We start from the raw sequence: 19,659 nt of genomic DNA on the forward strand, positions 1-19,659 counted from the left end.
GTATGAATTTTAAATCTGTGTTTTTGACTTTGTAATGTGGAGGCCACTTAATTGGTATGTCGTTATAGAAGTTGACTGGAGTTGTCCTGGCATGGCTGCTTAGTTCCATGTAAATCACTGTGTTCAGTTTGTCATCTGTAAAATAAGAAATAATATCTGCTCTGTGGGTTTTTTTGGGGGGGTAAATGATTTAGCATGTCAAGCATCTATCGATTCACATCTCCTACTTTAGAACTTTTACATAATCCAAGATCCACTCTTATCACCAGAACTTAATATTGGGAAAGTGGAAGAATGTATTTGGCTTTTCCTCTTTTTTTTTTGGGGGGGGGCTCCACCCAGCTTCCAGATAAAGACACAAAGACTTATTCTTAGTTACAAATGCCTTGCCTTAGTTTGGTTTATTTCTAGCCAGCTTTCTAACTCAATTATCCTGTTTCTCTTTAGCTATGTTTTGCCTCTGGTCTTCTTGCCTTTCTTCATTCTGTACATCTTTCTTTCCTTCTTACTCCATGGCTGGCTGGGGGGGGGGCTGGCCCCTGGCTTCTCCCTCTCTATCCTTTTATTCTTCCTTCTCGTGCCTAGATTTCCCCTCCTATTTATTCTCTCTGCTTGTCAGCCTCTGCTCTCCTCTCTCCGGCCTAGCTATTGGCCATTCAGCTCTGTATTAGGCCAGTCAGCTGCCTTAGGCAGGCAAGGGAATCAAATGCAGCACATCTCTACATCATTAAACACACACCCTTAAAGTAATACGCAGCGTGACCTTGGACTGACCGCTTCCTTAGTCACCTTTATTTATAATGGTAGGCTTTGTGGCTGTTACCACTTCACACCTTTTACTTTCCCCTGATGTCACAATGAATTCAACAAATGCCATGCCTGCTCTGTGCAGTGACAAAGTAGGGGACAAAGATTTCCCCAGATACACATTGCGCTGGGAAGACAGGAAAAACTACGAAAGGAGGTTTCAGAGTGTGTGTGTGTGTGTGTGTGTGTGTGTGTGTGTGTGTGTGTGTGTGTGTGTACTAAGCAATGCTGCCTCAAGACAGTGGATAGACAAAGCCTCTCTGGTTAAGAATTCATTCACCACTTGAACCATGTGTTCCCACAGAGGCTCATGTATAAGTCTAGTACAAAGCCACAGGCCAGGGAGAATGAGGGAGAGATGGACCCCGAACAAGCACTCGAGAATTGGTGTTGGCTGAGTTGTGGGAGTATAAAGACCTGCGAGCTACACCAAAGGACCCAAAGGACGTTAGGAGAAGCCTGGGGAAGTTACCACTGAAACCTAGTCCTGAGAAACAAGTGGCCATGTAGAAAGAGGAGGAGAGCCGGCAGGACATGCTCATAGATCAGAGAGAACATGAAAGCAGCTGGGTGAGCACGGGTCCCGGGATGCTCCTCAAACTGTCATCATGTACTGGCAGAGGGGGTGATTCAGAAGGCGGTAAATAATGTAAGGAAAAATTGGGTATTGATGAGCCAAAATGTGTATAGTCCTCAGAGATGATAGTGATTGACTATGTCTAAGACTTCTAAGGTACACCGTTTTCCCAATTACTTTATGACTTTATGACTTATGATCGGCATTCTCTGTTTCTGTGGCTCCAGGGCCTGCCACACCACGAGACCGCCATACTTCGGTGAAGGGGATCGGGTTGATTATCACTTTATCTCTCAAGAAGTTTTTGATGAAATGCTGAGCATGGTAAGGCCGCTGCCTGCTATTTTCTCCCTTTTCTTAATCACAGAAGAAATCCATGTTCTCTGTCAGAAATAGGAGGAAATGGTGATGCCTGAGAAGGTAAAGAGTGAATGTTGTTCACTTTCTAAGTCTGGTTCAATTTGAAAGTTTTCTGCACCTCGATGAGCTCATCGTTGAGGATGGCACAATCCCCTTGGCTCCACGTGCATTTTCTTTAGCCCCGTTTCCTCTTTGCCTCCACGTGGAAGGGAATGCTCACAACTGAGTGTGTTTTACCAGTAGTAAGTACACACCAATGCAATACAGACCCAGCCCGACTTCCTTACCCTGAAAGTGCGTCTCTGATCGCCATAACTCCTAGCAAATATGTGCCCCTTACTTTTTCTTCACATGAACCTTAGTTTTGTTTACATCATCACAGTCCTTCCTTCCACCAAGTGGAGCGCGCACCTCTTCATCCTCCTATGTAGCTTACTGAGGACCAGTCTTCATGCCGTGGGTGGTCAGCATTCAGCCCAGAGTACTACAACTCCTCACTCTCCTTTTCTCTTCTCTGTTTTTACCCCAAAACAATGGACCTGGCTTAAACCTCCAGGGTACATATCATGGAACATTTAAGCTTAGGCTGTGCAATTACATTAGCTCAATTTTGGGCAGCCAACTCTACCATGGTGCGTGTTCTCAGGGCTCATCTTGTATTCACAGAAACACAAGTGAGCGAGTCCCATACTCCCTAGGCAGCTCTCCGTATAATCCTGTCAAAAGGATGTCTTGAACATCGTGTGTCTTCTCATAGGACTGTATTTGGACAGGTCTGCTTGATTTATTAAGAGTTTCCTGGAAATTTGTATTTCTAAAAGCCTTTAAAAGAGATTTGAGATATCTCTGCATAGTACTACGAAGACTTTCTTCAGCACCCTAGGATGGAAGCCCCCAGCACCCCCCACCCTCTCCATCTCAATATGGATGTTAATTTCCTTTTCTTTAGAGTGTGACACTGTTTCATGAAGAGACCCTTCACTGTCATCCTTCTGCACACCAGCTGCCCAGACAGCCTGGCTCTCCTGCCAGACACTCTGGCCTGTCCACCCCACATACTTTCTGCGAGCAGCCACACCTAGCTGCTAGATGGAGAAAGCATATGGACCTCCACCCTCTCTCATGTTGACAATGTCTGTTCAACCAACACTTCCTCCAACCAACAGATCATTCCCCCTACCAATCCCCAGATAGGTACCAGCCCTCTCTAGAGGAACAATGCTTACTCATTTTACTGCAGAAGCCCTCCCTCTCCTGAAATGAAACCACTGGAGGATTTGGTTGTGTGATCATTGCTACTTATTAGGGAACCCACATGTTCTAGAAAATGAAGGGAGTGAACCTGCCAGAGCTGGCGGAATTGCATCATCTCAATGCTTAATAAATTGGCTGAATGGGATCTCTTGTATATTGTATATTGTATATTGTACACACAATGCAAAGTCTCTTCCAATCATGCAAGCTTCCAGAAAGTGTTTATGAGATCCACAGAGGAAGTAAACAAACAAAGGGATCTGAAAAGTGATTCAGATACGCATACAGTTTGGAAACAGGGCTCACAATCGAGTATGAGAGTTCTCTGGAGAAACAGAACATTTGTGTGTGACCTTTCTGTTCTGTATAAGCCTTAAAGGGATTGGATGCAGTCCGCCCACACCCCAGGACAGTCTGCTGCTTCCAGCTTCACTGATTTCACTGTTAATCTCACCCCCAAATATTCTCCAATTTGACCCATGAACTTAACCATCACATATGGTAAATAAGCTAAAACATGAAAGGCAAGCCATAGCTGTATTGTCAACATGCATAGGTGCACATGTTTAAATACATGCATACGTAGGGAAAAAGAGTCAGAATATTTTTTTCAAAGAATAATAAAGCAATTATGACATCAAAAGAGTTAAAAACTAAGGGCAAATGTTGTTGGGTTTTTATCTTTGATTGGGATGATTTTCTTTATTCCCGCCTGCCTGCCCCCCACCCCCCGCCAGCACAAACATTCCCCAGAAACCCATCAACCCAAAAGGCATCCTGTGTCTCCTGCCTAACATCCCTCTGGCAGATAGCCAGTCTGTCATCTATACATATCTCCAGAACATCTGGAGCCAGGAGGGTAGCAAGAGGCTTTAGGCTGCGGCTGCGGCTGCGGCTGTGGCTGCTGCTGTTAAGGATGACAGTATTAGACTCCTAACCACTTGCTGTTTTTAATGGTGTTCCTGCCATTTAACAGGTTTGGATGCATCCCTGAGCATTATTTATTTTAAAGTCATGCGTTTCAGAAGACACATTTACCAAGGTCAACCACATTTTTATTCTTTCTACTGTAATCTGCTTCCCAGTTTAGGTTATATCTAATGGTTAATAAATAGTTAAAGAAAAGTCACAATTTGAAGGGTATATTTTTACCTACATTTTCTTTTCTTTTTTGCAAGGGAATACAGTTATAACAGGAAGGGAGCCTCCAGAATATGCAGAGAGGGTAGTATTTATAGTTAAATGGCTCTAGGCTGTGTAACAATTCTGTTGTCTAACATTGGGGACAGTTTCAATCAAAAGCCATCTTTATGAGGAAAACCAGGCTGAATCGATTTTTCCAAACTTTTAGGATGCCCACAGCATTCAGGATTACCCATTCCTCGTGGCTTACCTTGAAATGCAAGGAGTTTAGACTGGGATCCTTTTCTGGAGCCCTGGGATGCTGGCGTAACTGCAGGAAAGGGCAAGCCATTGGCTTTCCTCCCTTGACAATGGAGGTTTGTGATGTGGACTTGGCAGGAAATAGGTAAACAAGCACCATGGTCTGTTCTTCCAGAAGCTTCTGCCCATAACCTTCCTCAAATATTTTGTCAATAGATTATTTCAATAAACCTTATTTTCATCGGGAAGAATTATGAATAACCCCCATCAGAGTTTGATGTTCTGAGATTCCCATCACCATTGTGCCATTCTGATGTATTTACTAACTCTTTTTAATCTGTATGGAATCAGATGAAAGTAAGACATCAAGTGATTTTATCATCACATTACAGCACCTGTTATGTGCAAATCTTTGTACTTTTCTAATTTCAGGGGAAGTTTATTCTAACATTTAATTATGGTAACCACAATTACGGATTAAACAGGGATACTGTAGAAGGTATTGCAAGAGACGGATTAGCAAGCTGCATCCATATGGAAATAGAAGTAAGTATTTTTCATCCATCTGTGAATACATGTGCTCTCGTGTGTGTGTGTGTGTGTGTGTGTGTGTGTGTGTGTGTGTGTGTGTGTGTGTGTGTTGCATGTCTGAAGTTGAGGTTACAATATCTGGATTACATACTGCTAGACACAAGAGAAATGCTACAAAAGCGTGAAGTATTAAGTTTATTGTCCGTGTAGGGGAGGGAGGTAAGACCTGTGAAAGTTAAGTGACAAGATTTAGATTACAGCTCCGTTCAAGACTTATTGTCTCTTGTTTCCTCAGCAACGCATCCCTTTCTTACCGCATCACGTCTTCCTTTATACGAAGTGGGTACAGGCGTGGGCGGCCCCCTGTCCCCTCAGGACTGTGTCAGCCTGAGCGATCACCCTGTCCCTTCATTCTTCACAGGGGCTGTCGTTTGGCACTGGTTGCTCTCTGGACGCAATGTTTTCACACTTTTGCAAGTTAGACTTGCAGGGTTCAGACTTTTGTCCCTCCCCCATGCCCCACTTATCACAACCAACCTTCTCAAATTAGAATGGACAGACAATTTTCCAAAATTGTGAGCCAGAGGAAACCCATGAATTTCCTACTCACTTGTTGGAGAAATGAGCATGTAACTCAGCTAAATAAATCAGGTCTTCAGTGATGGCTGATTTTTTAAAAATGACTTTTACTAAGCAAATACTAAATATTATAACCAGACAAAATAAATTTAATTAAAACAACCATAAAACAAAACTTGACAAGGCAGTTCTTTCCTGCTCACTGAGCATCAGCTTCATTTCCCTCTGCAACACCACAGAGGGGCCACAGTGGCACCTTTTGGCTTCCCGTATTGGTTAACTGTTCCCCGCCTTTAATGAAGCTGGGCACACTTGTTCAACTCTTCAACTTCCTGCATCGTTACCCATTCCTATCTTTTTGCAGTTGGCTGCATCTGGATCTTTAAGAGAAGTCTCCTTTATTTCTCTGTATAGTTTTAAAGATGGATTCTAAAAACTGTCTGCCTTGGACAGAGCAAACAGAAACTAATGTGTGTTTGAGTGCGGCAGTGTTCCATCTCTGCATGCCCACCTTTTTCCAGCTCGGCAGCTTCCTGAGTGATGCCTCCTTTTTTCTTCCTGAGAATTTACTACTCTTTATCTCCAGGTGGTCAAGTCTATAAACTGTTTTATTCCCCTGCTTCTCCCCAGCTGAGGTATTCCCCGCCCCCACCCTCACCCCCCACCCCAGGCTGCCCTTGTCACCAACTAGTCCAGAAATTGTTTTAAAAGCAGCCTGTATTTCTTCCACACTGAATCGTTAAAGCAAAAATTCTGAACCTGAGTTAAACTGATGTCAAGAGAGCTGCGACAGAAGGGATTTTACCAGTCTGCCTGGAACAGCTCTCAGGCTTCACCTAGGAGGAAGCTTCTGCCCTGAGCGTTTGAGGGATGTACAGAGTCCCTAGGAACAAAGGAGCCCAAGTCACAACCCAGTCCTCCCAGTTTCCAGCACACCACTTCATCCTGTGGTCACTTGGTAGCAGGCTGTGCTGACTCTGGCCTAGACCCTCTGGAAGGAGGCTACAAGATGTGGAAGCACAATGATTTTGGCAGTTATTGCAACCAGCCTTTAAAATTTTGCATCTGCAAAGGGAGGAAATGTTGGAGGCAGAAGCACCGGCCCCTAGATGGTGGGGGCCAGTACTTTAACAAACCATAAAAGCAAGGTGGCTCCCATGGTTCCAGCAGCAGCCACAGCGATGGCGACGACGATGGTGGCGGCAGGAGAGTCTAATTACTGCCAGGAGACAAAACTTAGCAGGAGAACGAGACGCAGAGAAGAGAAAAGGAAGCTACAGGTGACTAGATGTGTGAACTCAGCCGAGGACAGTGGTAGCAAGGTGTAGCTGCTACAGAGAAGATGTGTTTTAGATAACACTTATGTTTGGCAACCCCTTCCCCAACTCCCCCAAGCTCAAGGACTATATTTGTGACTGCAGTAGTCTGATTACGATGCTAAAATTATCTCTGTCTCTCTCTGTACCTCTCTCTCTTCTCTCTCTCTTTTTCTCCCCCCCCCCAGATACATATATCTGGGTTGCTGGTTTAGAAACAAGAATGGTACTGAGCCTTTTTCCCTGGGAGTATCTCTATCTTCTAGTGCTTCAAGGATGCCTATTGAAATATGGAATTGAATTACTTTTTGATAATAAAATGGCAGCACTGCCATGAATATCCCTATTTTATGTCTGGTAATCTTCTATATCTAATAGCCATATTCATTAGGACAATTAATTTGAGGACAACCAGGTGGAATGAATTGTAATGGTTCCTGTAATAGTTTAATATTTGATAAAGAGAGAAAAGTATCCAACCTTGAAATATTTATAGGAAAATAGCAGCTGATTCTACAGATAAATATACATTCTTCAAAGTGATAACTGTGCACTATCCGAGTTGTCACGGTCCACGGTGATGTTCACAGTGGGTGGCGCATCTGACTTACCTTTTCTGTAAACACCCAGGGCGTAAGAAGTTTGAAATTTTCCTATTTCGAGCCTCGCTATGTCTTGGTGGTGCCCATGGACAAGGAAAAATACGAAGGATACTTGCGGAGGAAGGGCTTATTTAGTCGAGCAGAAATTGAATTCGCCATCTCTAGGGTGGATGTTTATGTCAAAATTAACCGGAAATTTCCAGGATATTTTGATGCAGTCATCAATGCAGGTCAGTAATGCCCAGCCAATTTTATTTATTTTTTAAATATGTTTTCATGTTTGAAGTATGCAATCACTGCTTTTCCAATTTATGTCATGGAAAGGAAACGCTTAGGAGACAGAGATATTCAGGGTAATTAGAAGCTGCAGAACGCTGCAGAAACAGGTTAGAACCTATGAGATCCAGTTCCCCACTGTTTCCATCAGAGGGTTAAATTGTATCAGTCCACAGAGTTGTGACTAATAGGGTTGGTATAAGATGGGCCACATAGATTCCTTCCCCTGAGGACATTGTGAGAACAAAGATGGATAATATCTCATTTGAAATGTATGTTTAAACTTCTAAAGTCATATGAAGCTCAGGTAATTTTATCATAATCTACTTCTACAAGGATATGCAATTACTGAAAATATTGGAATTTGAAAGTATCTGGGTAAAACAAATATTTTTCAAAAACTACCTTAGAATAAAACACACCATTTTTTTTACCCAGATATTATCAAATTTTATCACCACAAAGAAATAGTGAATGTTTGAGGAGAAGGATATGATAATTACCCAAATGTGATCATAAATACAAGAGGCAGGTCAAAACAAAACAAAAAAAAATTATCAAATAAAAAAGGCCACTGATTTGGAGCAGAAGCCAGAGAAAGATATATTATTGAAACGTGGAATTTTCTGTGTGTTTTTAATTATATTGTTTTGTACCTCCATGAAGGAATGGTAAATACTGTACATAGATAAGGAGATACCCAGGCTTGGTGAGGTGCCTCAACCAATAGGGGCACCTGCACATGGACCTGAGTGTAGAAGGAGAGAACTAGCTGTTTTTATTTTTCTGTTTTTTTGAGACAGGGTTTCTCCGTGTAGCCTTGGCTGTCCTAAACTCACTCTGTAGACCAAGCTGGCCTCGAACTCAGAGATCTGCCTGCCTCTGCCTCCCGAATGCTGGGATTAAAGGCATGCTCCACTACACCCAGTGAGAACTGACTTCTCTAAATTGTCATCTGACTGCCGTATGCATCTCCTCTAACAAATAAATAAACACAGTAATTAAAAAGGTTGTTGGTGGTGGTGGTACATGCCTTATAGTCCCAGCACTCAGGAGGTGCAGGCAGGCAGATCTCTGTGAGTCCAGGGCCAGCCTGGTCTACACAGAGAGTTCCAGGACAAACAGGACTACACAGTGTGACCGTGTCTCAAATAAACAAATAAATAATTTCCTAACAGCCTTTTGGTGAGATCCTGGATAGAATGGGGGACTTTAAGCCATATGATGCTTCAGGTATTCAACTATAATGCAAATGACAATTTTATGTGGTTCACTTCATTGTTTTATTCAAACCTTTAAATTTGTTACTGTATTGCATATCCAAATTGGTTTTATACAGATGTGCATAGTTAATGCTTAACCCAGCAGATTAGGGCGACACAACAGGGCTGGAAAGTCAGTGCCACGGGACTGAGATTAAGGTGTCAGCTGAGCCAAGGTCTCCCGTGAAGGCTCTTATTGGCAGAGTGCGTTTCCTTGGGGTGTGAGCCTGAGCCCCCATTCTTGCCTGGCTGCCTCTTGAAGGCTGTGCACTGTCCCCAAGGCTGCTCTCCGGTGTCTTCTGTACTGTGCTAGCCCTCTTCTAGACAGCAAGGAGCGAGGTGAATCCTCTCTGTGCTTTGAGCCTCTGACTTTTATTTTGTCAGCGGCTGGACAAAGCTGTCCCTCTGCGGATGCGATTTGAGTGAACCCCTTGGGTAGCCCCCTCCACAGTATCCTGCACCACCGTGTCATTAGAGTAACCTTAATTAGACCTGCATATATATCCCTTTTGTATATGATGTGATATAATCATGAGCATGAACGCTCGCTCTTCACCTCCATAGGTCCTGCCCACCCGGGGCAGGGGGGGAGGTGTCCCTAGAATCTTGTAGAACTGCACCTGCCATAACAGTAACAAAATGAAGTGCAGTCACTGACCATTGAACACTGGCTGTGTTTTGCCGTGATCCTGGTATGTTAAAATGTTCTCTTGTTTATCGTAGATGATCTGGACGTAGCCTACAAAAAGCTAAGTGAGCTCATCCGAGAATACCTGGGGCTGACTGAGGAAGTTGCTAAGGGCTTGGCTCCAACTACAGGTACTAGCCTATCTCCTTTGTACCAAGTTTATTCTCCATGGAAAATCAGACAGCTCTGTTGTTACGTGGGTCCTCATTAGCTAGGCTAAAGCTGGCTCACACTATTTAATTCCGACTTTTTTTCTGGGATGTAGGAATCAGCCCATTGGATCTGTAACTCTGCTCCTCTCCATGTCTATAGTGGGACACTCCCCCTACCCCCCACCCCAGGGACACACTAGACAGTGCCTTGGAAGTGGACAGTAGGTAAGAGTTGGTCTCGTGGTTCAGAACTCAGCATTCCAGAAGTCTGTTTCCTTGTGGAACTGGAGCTTTGTACCTATCAAGTATATATTAGTTCAAGAGTTTTAGGGTGAAAGCTTTCTTACTCTTTCTTTGAACTGTCTGTCCTGAAAATGTTGCATTGTAAAGAATGCTCACTGCCCAGAACACGTGATCGGGGAGGGCGGGGGGGGGTAGCCCTGCTGTCTGGGCTTCAGTTTCTCGTCCTGAAGAATAGATGCTATACATCCCTCCTACCTCATGGATCCCGAGGGACATCTGAGAGCCTTCCCTTGGAACCTAGGAATTCTAAGCTTAGAATTTTAGGACATGACTGTTTTGAGATGCATTTGAAATGCTCGCCCCTCTAATTTGCCTCATACCCATTAGGATGGCTACTTACTAAAAAGTGTAGGGAGGAATTAGAACTTGTGCTAAAAGGAATATAAAATGTTGCAGTAAATGCCCTTAAGTCACTGAAAGCGAGATCTTGAGGAAAGAGTTAGACTCCCTCCCTATTCATAGCAGTGCCAATCACATTAGCCAAAAGATGAAGCAACCAGAGTCCAGTGATGGTGAATGGATGAATGGACGAATGGACCAAGAGTGTGTTGTATACGGTCTTTGATGTTATTTCACGTTTAGAAACCCTCAAAGGCAGTGTGGTGAATGAAATTGGCTGGTCAGAACAGAACACTACTGCACAATTACATTCCTACGAGCAGTCAAATGACGGAACAGAGAGAAGACGGAAGTGTGATGAGTAGAGGCTAAGTGGGGAATAGAGTATCATTGTTTAATGGGTAGAGCTTAAGAGTCCAGAAGGCGAAATGAGTTCTGGAGATGAACAGTGATGATTGCACAGCAGTGTTGATGGACGTAATGCACTGACGAGTACTCTCAACGTGGTGAGAACGGCAAATTTATGTTTGCTACAACAATAGTCTTGTCTAAAGGCCCCTCAGTGACTGAACTCCAGTCACACGGACATATTTGCATTGCAGACTGTTAACCCAAGATTGTTGCTGCTCTGTAGATGCCCTGGAGCTTGGTGGTCCAGATAGGGTCTATTTGCCTGGCAGACTGAGGAGGGAGGCTGGGCCATGACTTGAGAGAGTTCAAACACTCAAGCTCACTGTGCCATTTGCATTTTTGAACACTCTTCCTAGGTCAATTCGTCTGTGTATTTTGGACTGAGTACCAGTAGACTCACAGACACTAGCTGACTTTCTTACCACGTGTATCTCATATGTTAAAGTAACTAAGGGATAGCAAGGCAAACCAGAAAATACTCGAAATAGGCTGTCGAAACAGGCTGCAATGCAGTGTGCCTTGCGAGCTTCTGGCCTCCATGGAGCTTTCTCTTGAGAAAATATGGCTCCCTTTGCTTTAATTCTTTGCTAGCCAAGCAACCCTGTGATCTTTAATTTGGTCCTCCGGGTGGCTCTGGCCCCTGTGGGGGCTGTACCTTACGTGAGAACACAGTGCCCTGCTCCCCGAACCTGACCCATCTCCCGCTGTAAATTAATAAATTGGTGTGCTGGCTTTTACATCAGCCTCTTGGGGATTTTGGATAAACACCGAGTCCTCTGAACAACTGAAAAGTAACTGTGTAAACTGTGCCTGTATCCGTGTGATGCTTCTGAATATCCGGGCAATGAGCAAGACCTAGCACAACAGGCAACAGCTGGGGTCTCCATCACGATATTCTGTGGCTCTTCTTATTTCTACAGTGATCAGGACACCGACTACAGTGCTGCTGTTTGGCAAATTAATAGGCAAGACTCCCACGTTAAAGTTATATAATAAAACCTTACTTATTTGGAATAATTAGCTTAGGCCTATCTGATTCAGTGAAGGCTGTAAATTATAGAATTTATAAAAATGTTATAACTCTCAGAAACATTTACCTATCGAAACTGAAGCATCTAGTTATTGAATAATGGAATTCTAGCTTGAAAAGTAAGATGGATCGCAATCAGTCATCAGATCTATATCATCAACAGAACTGTATTTTCTAAAAAGGTTTAATATTCTGAAAAAGAATGTGTTTCCTTAAGGCAAAAACCTTATCTCGTGTTTACAGTCAATTTGCAGAGGGAGTTATTTTTTTCAGTTGATAATTAAAGATAAACTCCCACTTCCGTGGCATTGCATAGATCAGACAGTATTCAAGTGAGTATATTTGAAATTCTAATGAATGTAGTCACTATTAATAAGCTTTTAGGGTATCTCTAGTGGCCCAAGGAGTCACGTTAGTGGCTTCTGTGGCTTCTGGGATTGTTAACTCCTTGCCAAGGGTGAAGGTCACCTGGTTAAAGGGGCAATACAGGTGAATGGGGCCTGTTCTGGTTTCCTTTCTGCTATGGTGGTGAATTGGCATGACAAAGAGCAATTGGGACAAAGGGTTTCACAACTTCAGGTGACAGTTCATCACTATGCAACAGTCAAGCATCTAGTCACTTCCCAACCCCAGTCAAGAGCGAAGAGAACAGAACGCACACATACTTACTTGCTAGTGCCAAGTGTGATTCCCCTGTCCTTATGTAGTTCAGGAATCCCTGCCTAGGGAGTGGGGTCACCCACAGTGAGCTGAGTTTTTGTCACAGTTAACATACAGTCACCCCACAGATGTGCCCACAGGTCAACCCAATGTATGCCATTCTTCTTGGAGTTTCTCTTCCCAGGAAAGTCTAGGTTTTGTGTCAAATTGACAAAAGTAGTCATCATTGGGCACAGGCATAATTGCCTCCCCCTGAAACTGTAAAGACTCCCTGAGAAGGGGCCTGTCCCCTGCAGAAGTACCATCCTGGGTTTAGCTTGGGGCCTTGCATCTCTACCTCTGCGTCGAAGTAAGTTATTCTGATCTTTTTTTTTTCTATGATGTATATGTGAGGTGTGTGTGTGTGTGTGTGTGTGTGTGTGTGTGTGTATAATACATGTCATATTCTATGACAGGATATATCCTAGAAATTAAAACAAACATCTTAGTATAGAGGATTTAAAAAGTAATTAAAATGTCCAAGGAGAGAAAATGAAATAAACATTTAAGATTTCATGAGACATTAGTCTGAACAATTGGATAACAGGATGGGTATCTGAAGCCTTACTTTTCTGTCTTAAATCTAGCTATGAAATTGTAAAATCATCGTTTCCTTAAAACATAAAAGAAGACTGCATGTAATGTTGCGGTGCACTACCCAAGTCTGGCTTGGAGAGCTGGGGCTTTCCCCAGATGGATTAAGAGTGTCTGTATGTTGAGCTTCAGTACAAACAAAGATCTTACACCAATAGCATCATCTTTCCAAAAGAGATAATCCTGTGTCAGTGAAACCTAAAGACGGTTCCCAAATATTTGAAGTAATAATATACGGCTTCATCTCTAGTAATCATAAGATGCTTATTTGTCCCTGGGAACACAATGATAATGTCCACGTAACAATGAGGATGACACAGAATGCTGGAAGAGCCCATGGCTGTCTGCTCTTAGGGTAGCATCCACCCTCCTAAGCTTAGAACTGTGAACCGTCTCAGGACAGGCTGGTTGAATTTCACTGAATGCATGCACAAATGACTTTAGGTATTCAGTGCTGAGAAGCTCCCATGGCTTTAGAGGTGTCGTTGATTTTAAATGCCTACCAATTAAGTATGGCACTGTCTTATTTTTTTCCAGAGCAATGTAGGAAGTATTTGTTTCCAAAGCATGAAGTTAACAGTACAGTTTCTATGACATAAGGAGAAACTCACTTGATTTGCAACTCATGGAAGGGTATGTTCACCTTCAGTCTCTGTAGAGCAGTTCTCGACCTCCCTAAAGCTGTGATCCTTTAAATACAGTTCCTCATGTTGAGGTGACCTCCAAACAGAAAAGTATTTCATTGCTACTTCATAACTGTAATTTGCTACTGTTATGAATCATAATGCAAATGCCCGTGTTTTCCAACGGTCTTGGGCGAGCCTGTGAAAGGGTCATTTGAGAAAAAGGATCGTGACCCACAGGTTGAGAACTGCTGCTATAGGTCCTGTGTCTCTCTCTGCCACTGCTTCTAGCCAGGCTTGAAGAAAGTGGAACTAATGAGCAGCCTTGAGTTCTTGCCATAAAGGTTATGAAATGAAATCATATTTTCCCTCATTCTGATTAATGATAAAGGGAAAATGGACCAATTTGCTAGCCCATAAAGAGGTGCTTTTATCTTCTAGTAAAGAGCATGGTGTCATTTAACCAGATTTCTTAAACTGTTAAATCATCAAAGTAGGAAAAGAAAACCTGTGTGTCTGCCCATAAAGATAAAAGGAGAGTGCCGTCGGCGTTGAGTTTCACTGTCTTTTTGCTTTGCTTTTCAATTGTATACATGCATTGCATGCATCATACCAGCATATATAATTTGTCTTTTTTATGCTTTAGAATTTTTTGCATTTATTTACTGGTGTGTGTGTGTGTGTGTGTGTGTGTGTGTGTGTGTGTGTGACAGCATGTGTGTGAAGATTAAAGGGCAACTTGTGGGAAGTGATTGTCCCCTTCTGCCATGTGGGTTCCAGGGATCAAACACAGGTCATCGATCTTGGCCACAAGCAAGGGCTTTAACCACTGAGCCATCTTGCCAGCCCTAGTTTGCCATTTTAATCACCTTAAGTGTGAAATTCAGTGCCCTCAACCACATTCTCAGCATTGTGTAACCATCACTACCACCAGTTTCCAAAGTTTTTCACCGTCTCTAACAGAAACTCCGTACTTACTAGGTAGTCATACCCCGCCCCTGGTAACCTCTGATCTACTTTCTGGTCTCTGCAAATTTGCCCATTCTGATTAGCTTCACTTTTCAATTTAACATTCTTTCTTGCCTAAAGTTGTGTTTTAGTCTCCGTCTGTGGTAAATTTGGTGATAAAAGCGATGACCAGAGGGTACCATTAGAAATCTTACCACGGAGGTAAGCCCACAGGTCCCTTCCACTCTCAGGGGGCATCTGGTTTAACTGGACACAAAAGAGGACCAGACTGCTGGCGAACCTAGAGCAGCACATACCCACCCTTCCTTGGGGGAGGGGACAGTGGTCGGGGACACATTTGCTGCTAGAGATGGACCACCAAAGTCTCTCCCAAGTTAAACTCAGACTAGTTTCGTCTAAGTTGTTCCAGACTGATGGGTCACCCACGACCACTGCATGGTTCAGAGATGTGCCATCTGGGCTGGTTTAAGATGGTGTTTAGGTCACCAGAAGCACGCCAAGGCTTCTGTCATTTATAAGCAAGTGCTGGGTGGGGTGACTGTGTCCGGAAGACTGGGGGAAGCGGGCTCTCTCTGTGGTACCACAATTGGCAGTGGCCTCTGGGAGATGTAGGGTGATAGTGGGGTTGAGGATTGAAGCTTGGAAGCCATGCCTTCCCTCCTTCCATCCCTTACTTACTGAGTTCCTGCTGGATGCTGAGCCTCGAGGGTGTGAGTAAACAGACTCCTCTCAGCACCACAGTTTATGTCTTAACCGTTCAACAGCAAAAAATTTGGAAAAAATCTCTTTGCCATCCACAGATCCGAACTTGGTTTTGAGCGAATGTCTGGATGCTTACTCATTAATGCTCATCTTTTCAGTTCACTAGGAACGGTCCTCACTTCGATCAAATTGGAGAATTGTGGCTACCCCATCTCTACAAGGAGAAGGGAAGATCTACCTGTGTTTTTCTTTTAAAGGTTTTGTGCAACACCAAGGGGAACGGGGATTTTGTAGATTATTTCTAGCAGTAGCTAACTTCTCTTTATATTAAAGCAGGAGGTCCCTCTAGCAAGAAGACCATCTCTGGGGTCCCAGCACACCTGGTCCCCTCCCCCAGGCGCTTAGCAAGACTGCAAGCAAATGACCAAAACCCAGAAGCTCCCCCGGAAGTGCAGACTCATGCAAAGAGCGACAGTCAGGACCCAGGCCTCCTACAGAGCCAAGAGTCAACAGAGGAGGGACAGCTCCCTAGGAAGGATCCTTCTCCCAGCAGCCAACTGGATCCACCTCAGACCAAGGAAGGGGATGGTCAGCCAGCCGACCTTCCTCCAAAGATAACCACTGAGATGGAGGGGCCTGAAGAAGAGCCTGGGCCCCATGAGCTAAAAGCAGAAGGCCAGTCTTCTACCATTGCATCTCAAGAGCCACCTCAGCAACCTGACCCTCCTCTCCCACCCAGCCCTCAACCAGACCAGGATACGGAATCCAGAGAGATCAAAGGAGCCCCTAGCAACCCACCCCTCCCTGAACCGGCTGAAGCTGGACCTGACCCAGCTTCCCTCAGTCCTCAGGGAATGCAGGATGAGGGAACTGAGCCAGCCAACCCTGTGCCCAGCAGTTCCCCTCACAATCCTCCAGAAGACCCTCCCCCTTCTGATGTAGTGAGGCCCACTGGGGACCCTCAACCACCTCTGCAGGAGGGAACCCCCAAAGCAGAAGTTGTGCGGGCCAGTACTCCTTACCCAGAAATTCCACCTTCCCAAAACCCATCCACGAACTCAAAACATAGCCAGGTCAGGGAACAGCCAGTGGCCTTGCTTCCTAGGAGCCGGCTGGCCCCTACCAGGTTGCCCCAGCCCCAGACCCTGGCACCTCTCCAGAGCAGGAGACCCACACCCAAGCTTCTCTCTCCCAGCAGGGAAGAGGCTTTGGGGACAAGCTCCGATCAGACCCCAGCTGCCTCTCCAAGGTCTCTCCCAACTCAGGGTGACCCCAATAAGCTTCCTCTCATCAGCCCTCCCGAGTCCAAACCACCCTCAAACCCAAGCCCTAACGCAGCCCATAGTCCACAGCAAGCCCCTGCTGGAAAAGCCAAAGAGGTGAAACTCCCTCTAATTAGCCCCCCAGCCGAGGAACAAGCCCAGCAGCACTCCCCCAACCCTCCCCAGGAAGAGGAGACACCCACAGTCCATCTCCCACACATTCCTGCTCCCCCCGTGGAACCTCGGCTGCCTCAGAACACTGGGCCAAGGCCAGCTTCGAAGCTTGCAAAGGGAAGAAAAACTCCCAAAGTAGGCCATGCCTCCAGCAAGAAGATTCCAGATCTGCAGGCTTCCCCTCACAGCCAAGAGGCTGCTAAGCAGAAGGATGCTAGGAAGAAACATCTCAGGCAGAGAGAGACAGCTAAAGGGTCCCCACACCCGAGAAGGATACCAGCCAGAAAGTCTCAGACAGCCCAGCAGTCGGAATCCCACAGCAAGCCAACTCCTAAGAGTGTGTCTGATCTCCCTGACACCAGGTCCCCTCTGAGCCACACAGAAGTAGTGCCAGCAGACCCCCAGGACCAGGAGGAGAAAACCCGCAAAGCACACAATTCCGGAAAGAAGGACTTGGCTCAGTCTGTAGGTGTGTCCCCAAATGGAGAAATGTCTGATGGGTTAGCTCAAGAAAAGGAACTGGTCCTCGGTGAAAATCACCCAATCCAAGAAGCTCAGCCTCCACAGCCCCCTGCCAAGTCAGCGCATAGGGAACAGGCTCAAAAAAAGGAAAGGTCTCAGAAGAGAGGGGTCTCTGGAAATCCTCCGGAGCAGGAGATTGCAGCCCCTAGCCAGCTGCGGGCCAAAGAGACACAAGCTCTTAAAGACACCACTGAGCTCAGACAGGGCTATGCCCAGAGGCACAGCATCCGTATGTCTAAGCAGCAATCCAAAGAAAAACGAACTCGAAAAAATGGGGATGCACCACAGAACAGAAGCCCTGCTGCTCCTCAGAATCAAGCCTCAGAGGAGGGGCCAGGCAGCCGGACAGGAAGACTGAGAGCCAGGGGCAGCCAGAGCATCAAAGTGTAAGCGCCAGTTCCTGAGAAGCTGCAGCCCCGGGAAGTTATGCTGTTCCTGAGAAGCTGCAGCCCGGGAAGTTATGCTGTTAGGCAAGGAGGTGTGCCACTGCCTCCTTCTACACCACCAGTCAGTGCCTGGCTTTGGGGCATCCCAGAAGTCTTTGTAGCTCTGTTCCCTTGTGGTAGCAACAGGGGGAGACAGCTGGCCTGTTGCTGGTGTCATGGGGGGGGGGGCTCTTGTGTTCAGCTGTGACTTTCAATAGGAAGTATGGCTGAAGAAGGGCAGCTTATCATAATGTTTTGTTCTCTTCATTAGGAAGATTCACTTCTAGATTAGAAAATTTCTTCATGCTTTTTTGCATTATTGGAGGGGCCTGCAAGGAAAAAAAAATGCTGCAAAAAGAAACCTTGCAGTTTTTGGAGACTGCCAGCCTGTGTTTAACTCACGGGGGACACATCTCTCTCTGCAAGCCAGACACTGGCCAGGCCAAGTCCTGGAGGTCTGAATTGGCATGTTTTTGTCTGTACATTTTAACATGAGTATCTTCCTCCTGCCTTTGAATAGGAACCTCATGGTCCATTATTTTTTCATTATGCCAAAGCGTCTGGTTGAATTTGTAGGGGTAAGATTCAGAGGGATCAGTTTTTCTTTTGTCTCTCCATATCATTCTGTTGTATTCCTGGCAATGACTAAGGGACAGCCAGACCCAGCCTACTGGAAATCTATTAGAAGGAAGTATGTGTGCATCTCCCACAACCAAACGGTGGGAAGGATCAGGGTGCAGCAGGCTCTCAGTGACGAAAGGGGCCAGCCATTGAACATCACCAAGGTTCTTGTCTGGGACTACCACCACACCTCACCCCTGTCGTTCTCCATGTGGGCTCCATTCTTTGAACTACAAATGGGCGTGTGCCGTTCTCGCAGCCCAGCAGGAACACGCCCACCCACAACTCTCACGACACATCTGGCGGCATCTCTCACCATTGCTATAAAGGGATTCATCGAAATCATCCTTATCCCGAGATTACAAAGAAAACTCCAAAGAAAGAAAGGCTGATTGCTACTTGGATCAAGCATTCTTTTAGAGCAGTCAGCTCTGGCCTGGGCATGGTTACCACTACCCATAACCCACTGGGTTCGCTGCTCCATGTGGAGACCTTTTCCGGGAAGGAGGAGGATAATTGCAGTCAAGACCATCAGCCCACGATCCCACTCTTTAAAACAAGAAAATAATCATTAAGTGCTTAGTGTGTGTACAGGCAAGCTATGTTTGATATCCTGTATTTCAGTATATAACCAATGACTAATGCCTGTGTTTTACCTTATGCAAAAGGTATGTGCTCACAGGCCTGCATGAATAACAAAGGTTATCTCTAGTGCAATAGAGGTTACTGATATTTTTAAAATCAGGGATGTAGAGCGTGAACAAGAATCTTCTCATAACTATGAAATAGTAGTAGGTATTCTCTGATTTATCTCCCTTATCCAGGATAAAAGTTATTGGATGCTGTTGAAGTAATTTATGTTCATTAAGTGAAATCATCATCAAGATGGCTTTCTTGAGCATTTTCTATGTCTCAGACAAAGTAAGGGTTGCTAGGTATTTCATAAGATGTTGCTGACACTCCAGGGAACTCTGATAAAACGGTCCATTACTACACCATGTAATTAGGGTACCTGGAGATCCCAAAGCAGACTTAGCTGTATTTGGCATCCCACAGATAAGAAAACCTATTCATTTAATTTTCTAGGCTGTATGTAGTAAGGGCACTCACTCACTGAGTGTTGAGGAAGGGCACTGAGTTCCGCCTGCTAGAACCGTACCAGGAAACACTCCAAAGAGAAGTTCATCCTTCAGCTGAG

At 45.0% G+C, this 19,659-nt stretch overlaps 1 protein-coding gene across 1 annotated transcript in view; it reads left to right on the forward strand.

Annotated features, from left to right (window-relative positions):
- The window catches only part of Lrguk (leucine rich repeats and guanylate kinase domain containing), a 69,560-nt gene extending 51,755 nt beyond the window's left edge, over positions 1-17,805 (forward strand). The window contains exons 12-16 of the mRNA XM_051175889.1: positions 1,612-1,708; positions 4,814-4,927; positions 7,438-7,639; positions 9,671-9,766; positions 15,794-17,805. Of these exons, the coding sequence (XP_051031846.1) occupies positions 1,612-1,708; positions 4,814-4,927; positions 7,438-7,639; positions 9,671-9,766; positions 15,794-17,805 (2,521 nt within the window). The remainder of the gene's footprint in view (positions 1-1,611; positions 1,709-4,813; positions 4,928-7,437; positions 7,640-9,670; positions 9,767-15,793) is intronic.
- The last annotated feature ends 1,854 nt before the right edge of the window (positions 17,806-19,659 follow it).

Source organism: Phodopus roborovskii, unplaced genomic scaffold (assembly GCF_943737965.1).
Source record: "Phodopus roborovskii unplaced genomic scaffold, PHOROB, whole genome shotgun sequence".
Lineage (NCBI taxonomy): Eukaryota > Metazoa > Chordata > Mammalia > Rodentia > Cricetidae > Phodopus > Phodopus roborovskii.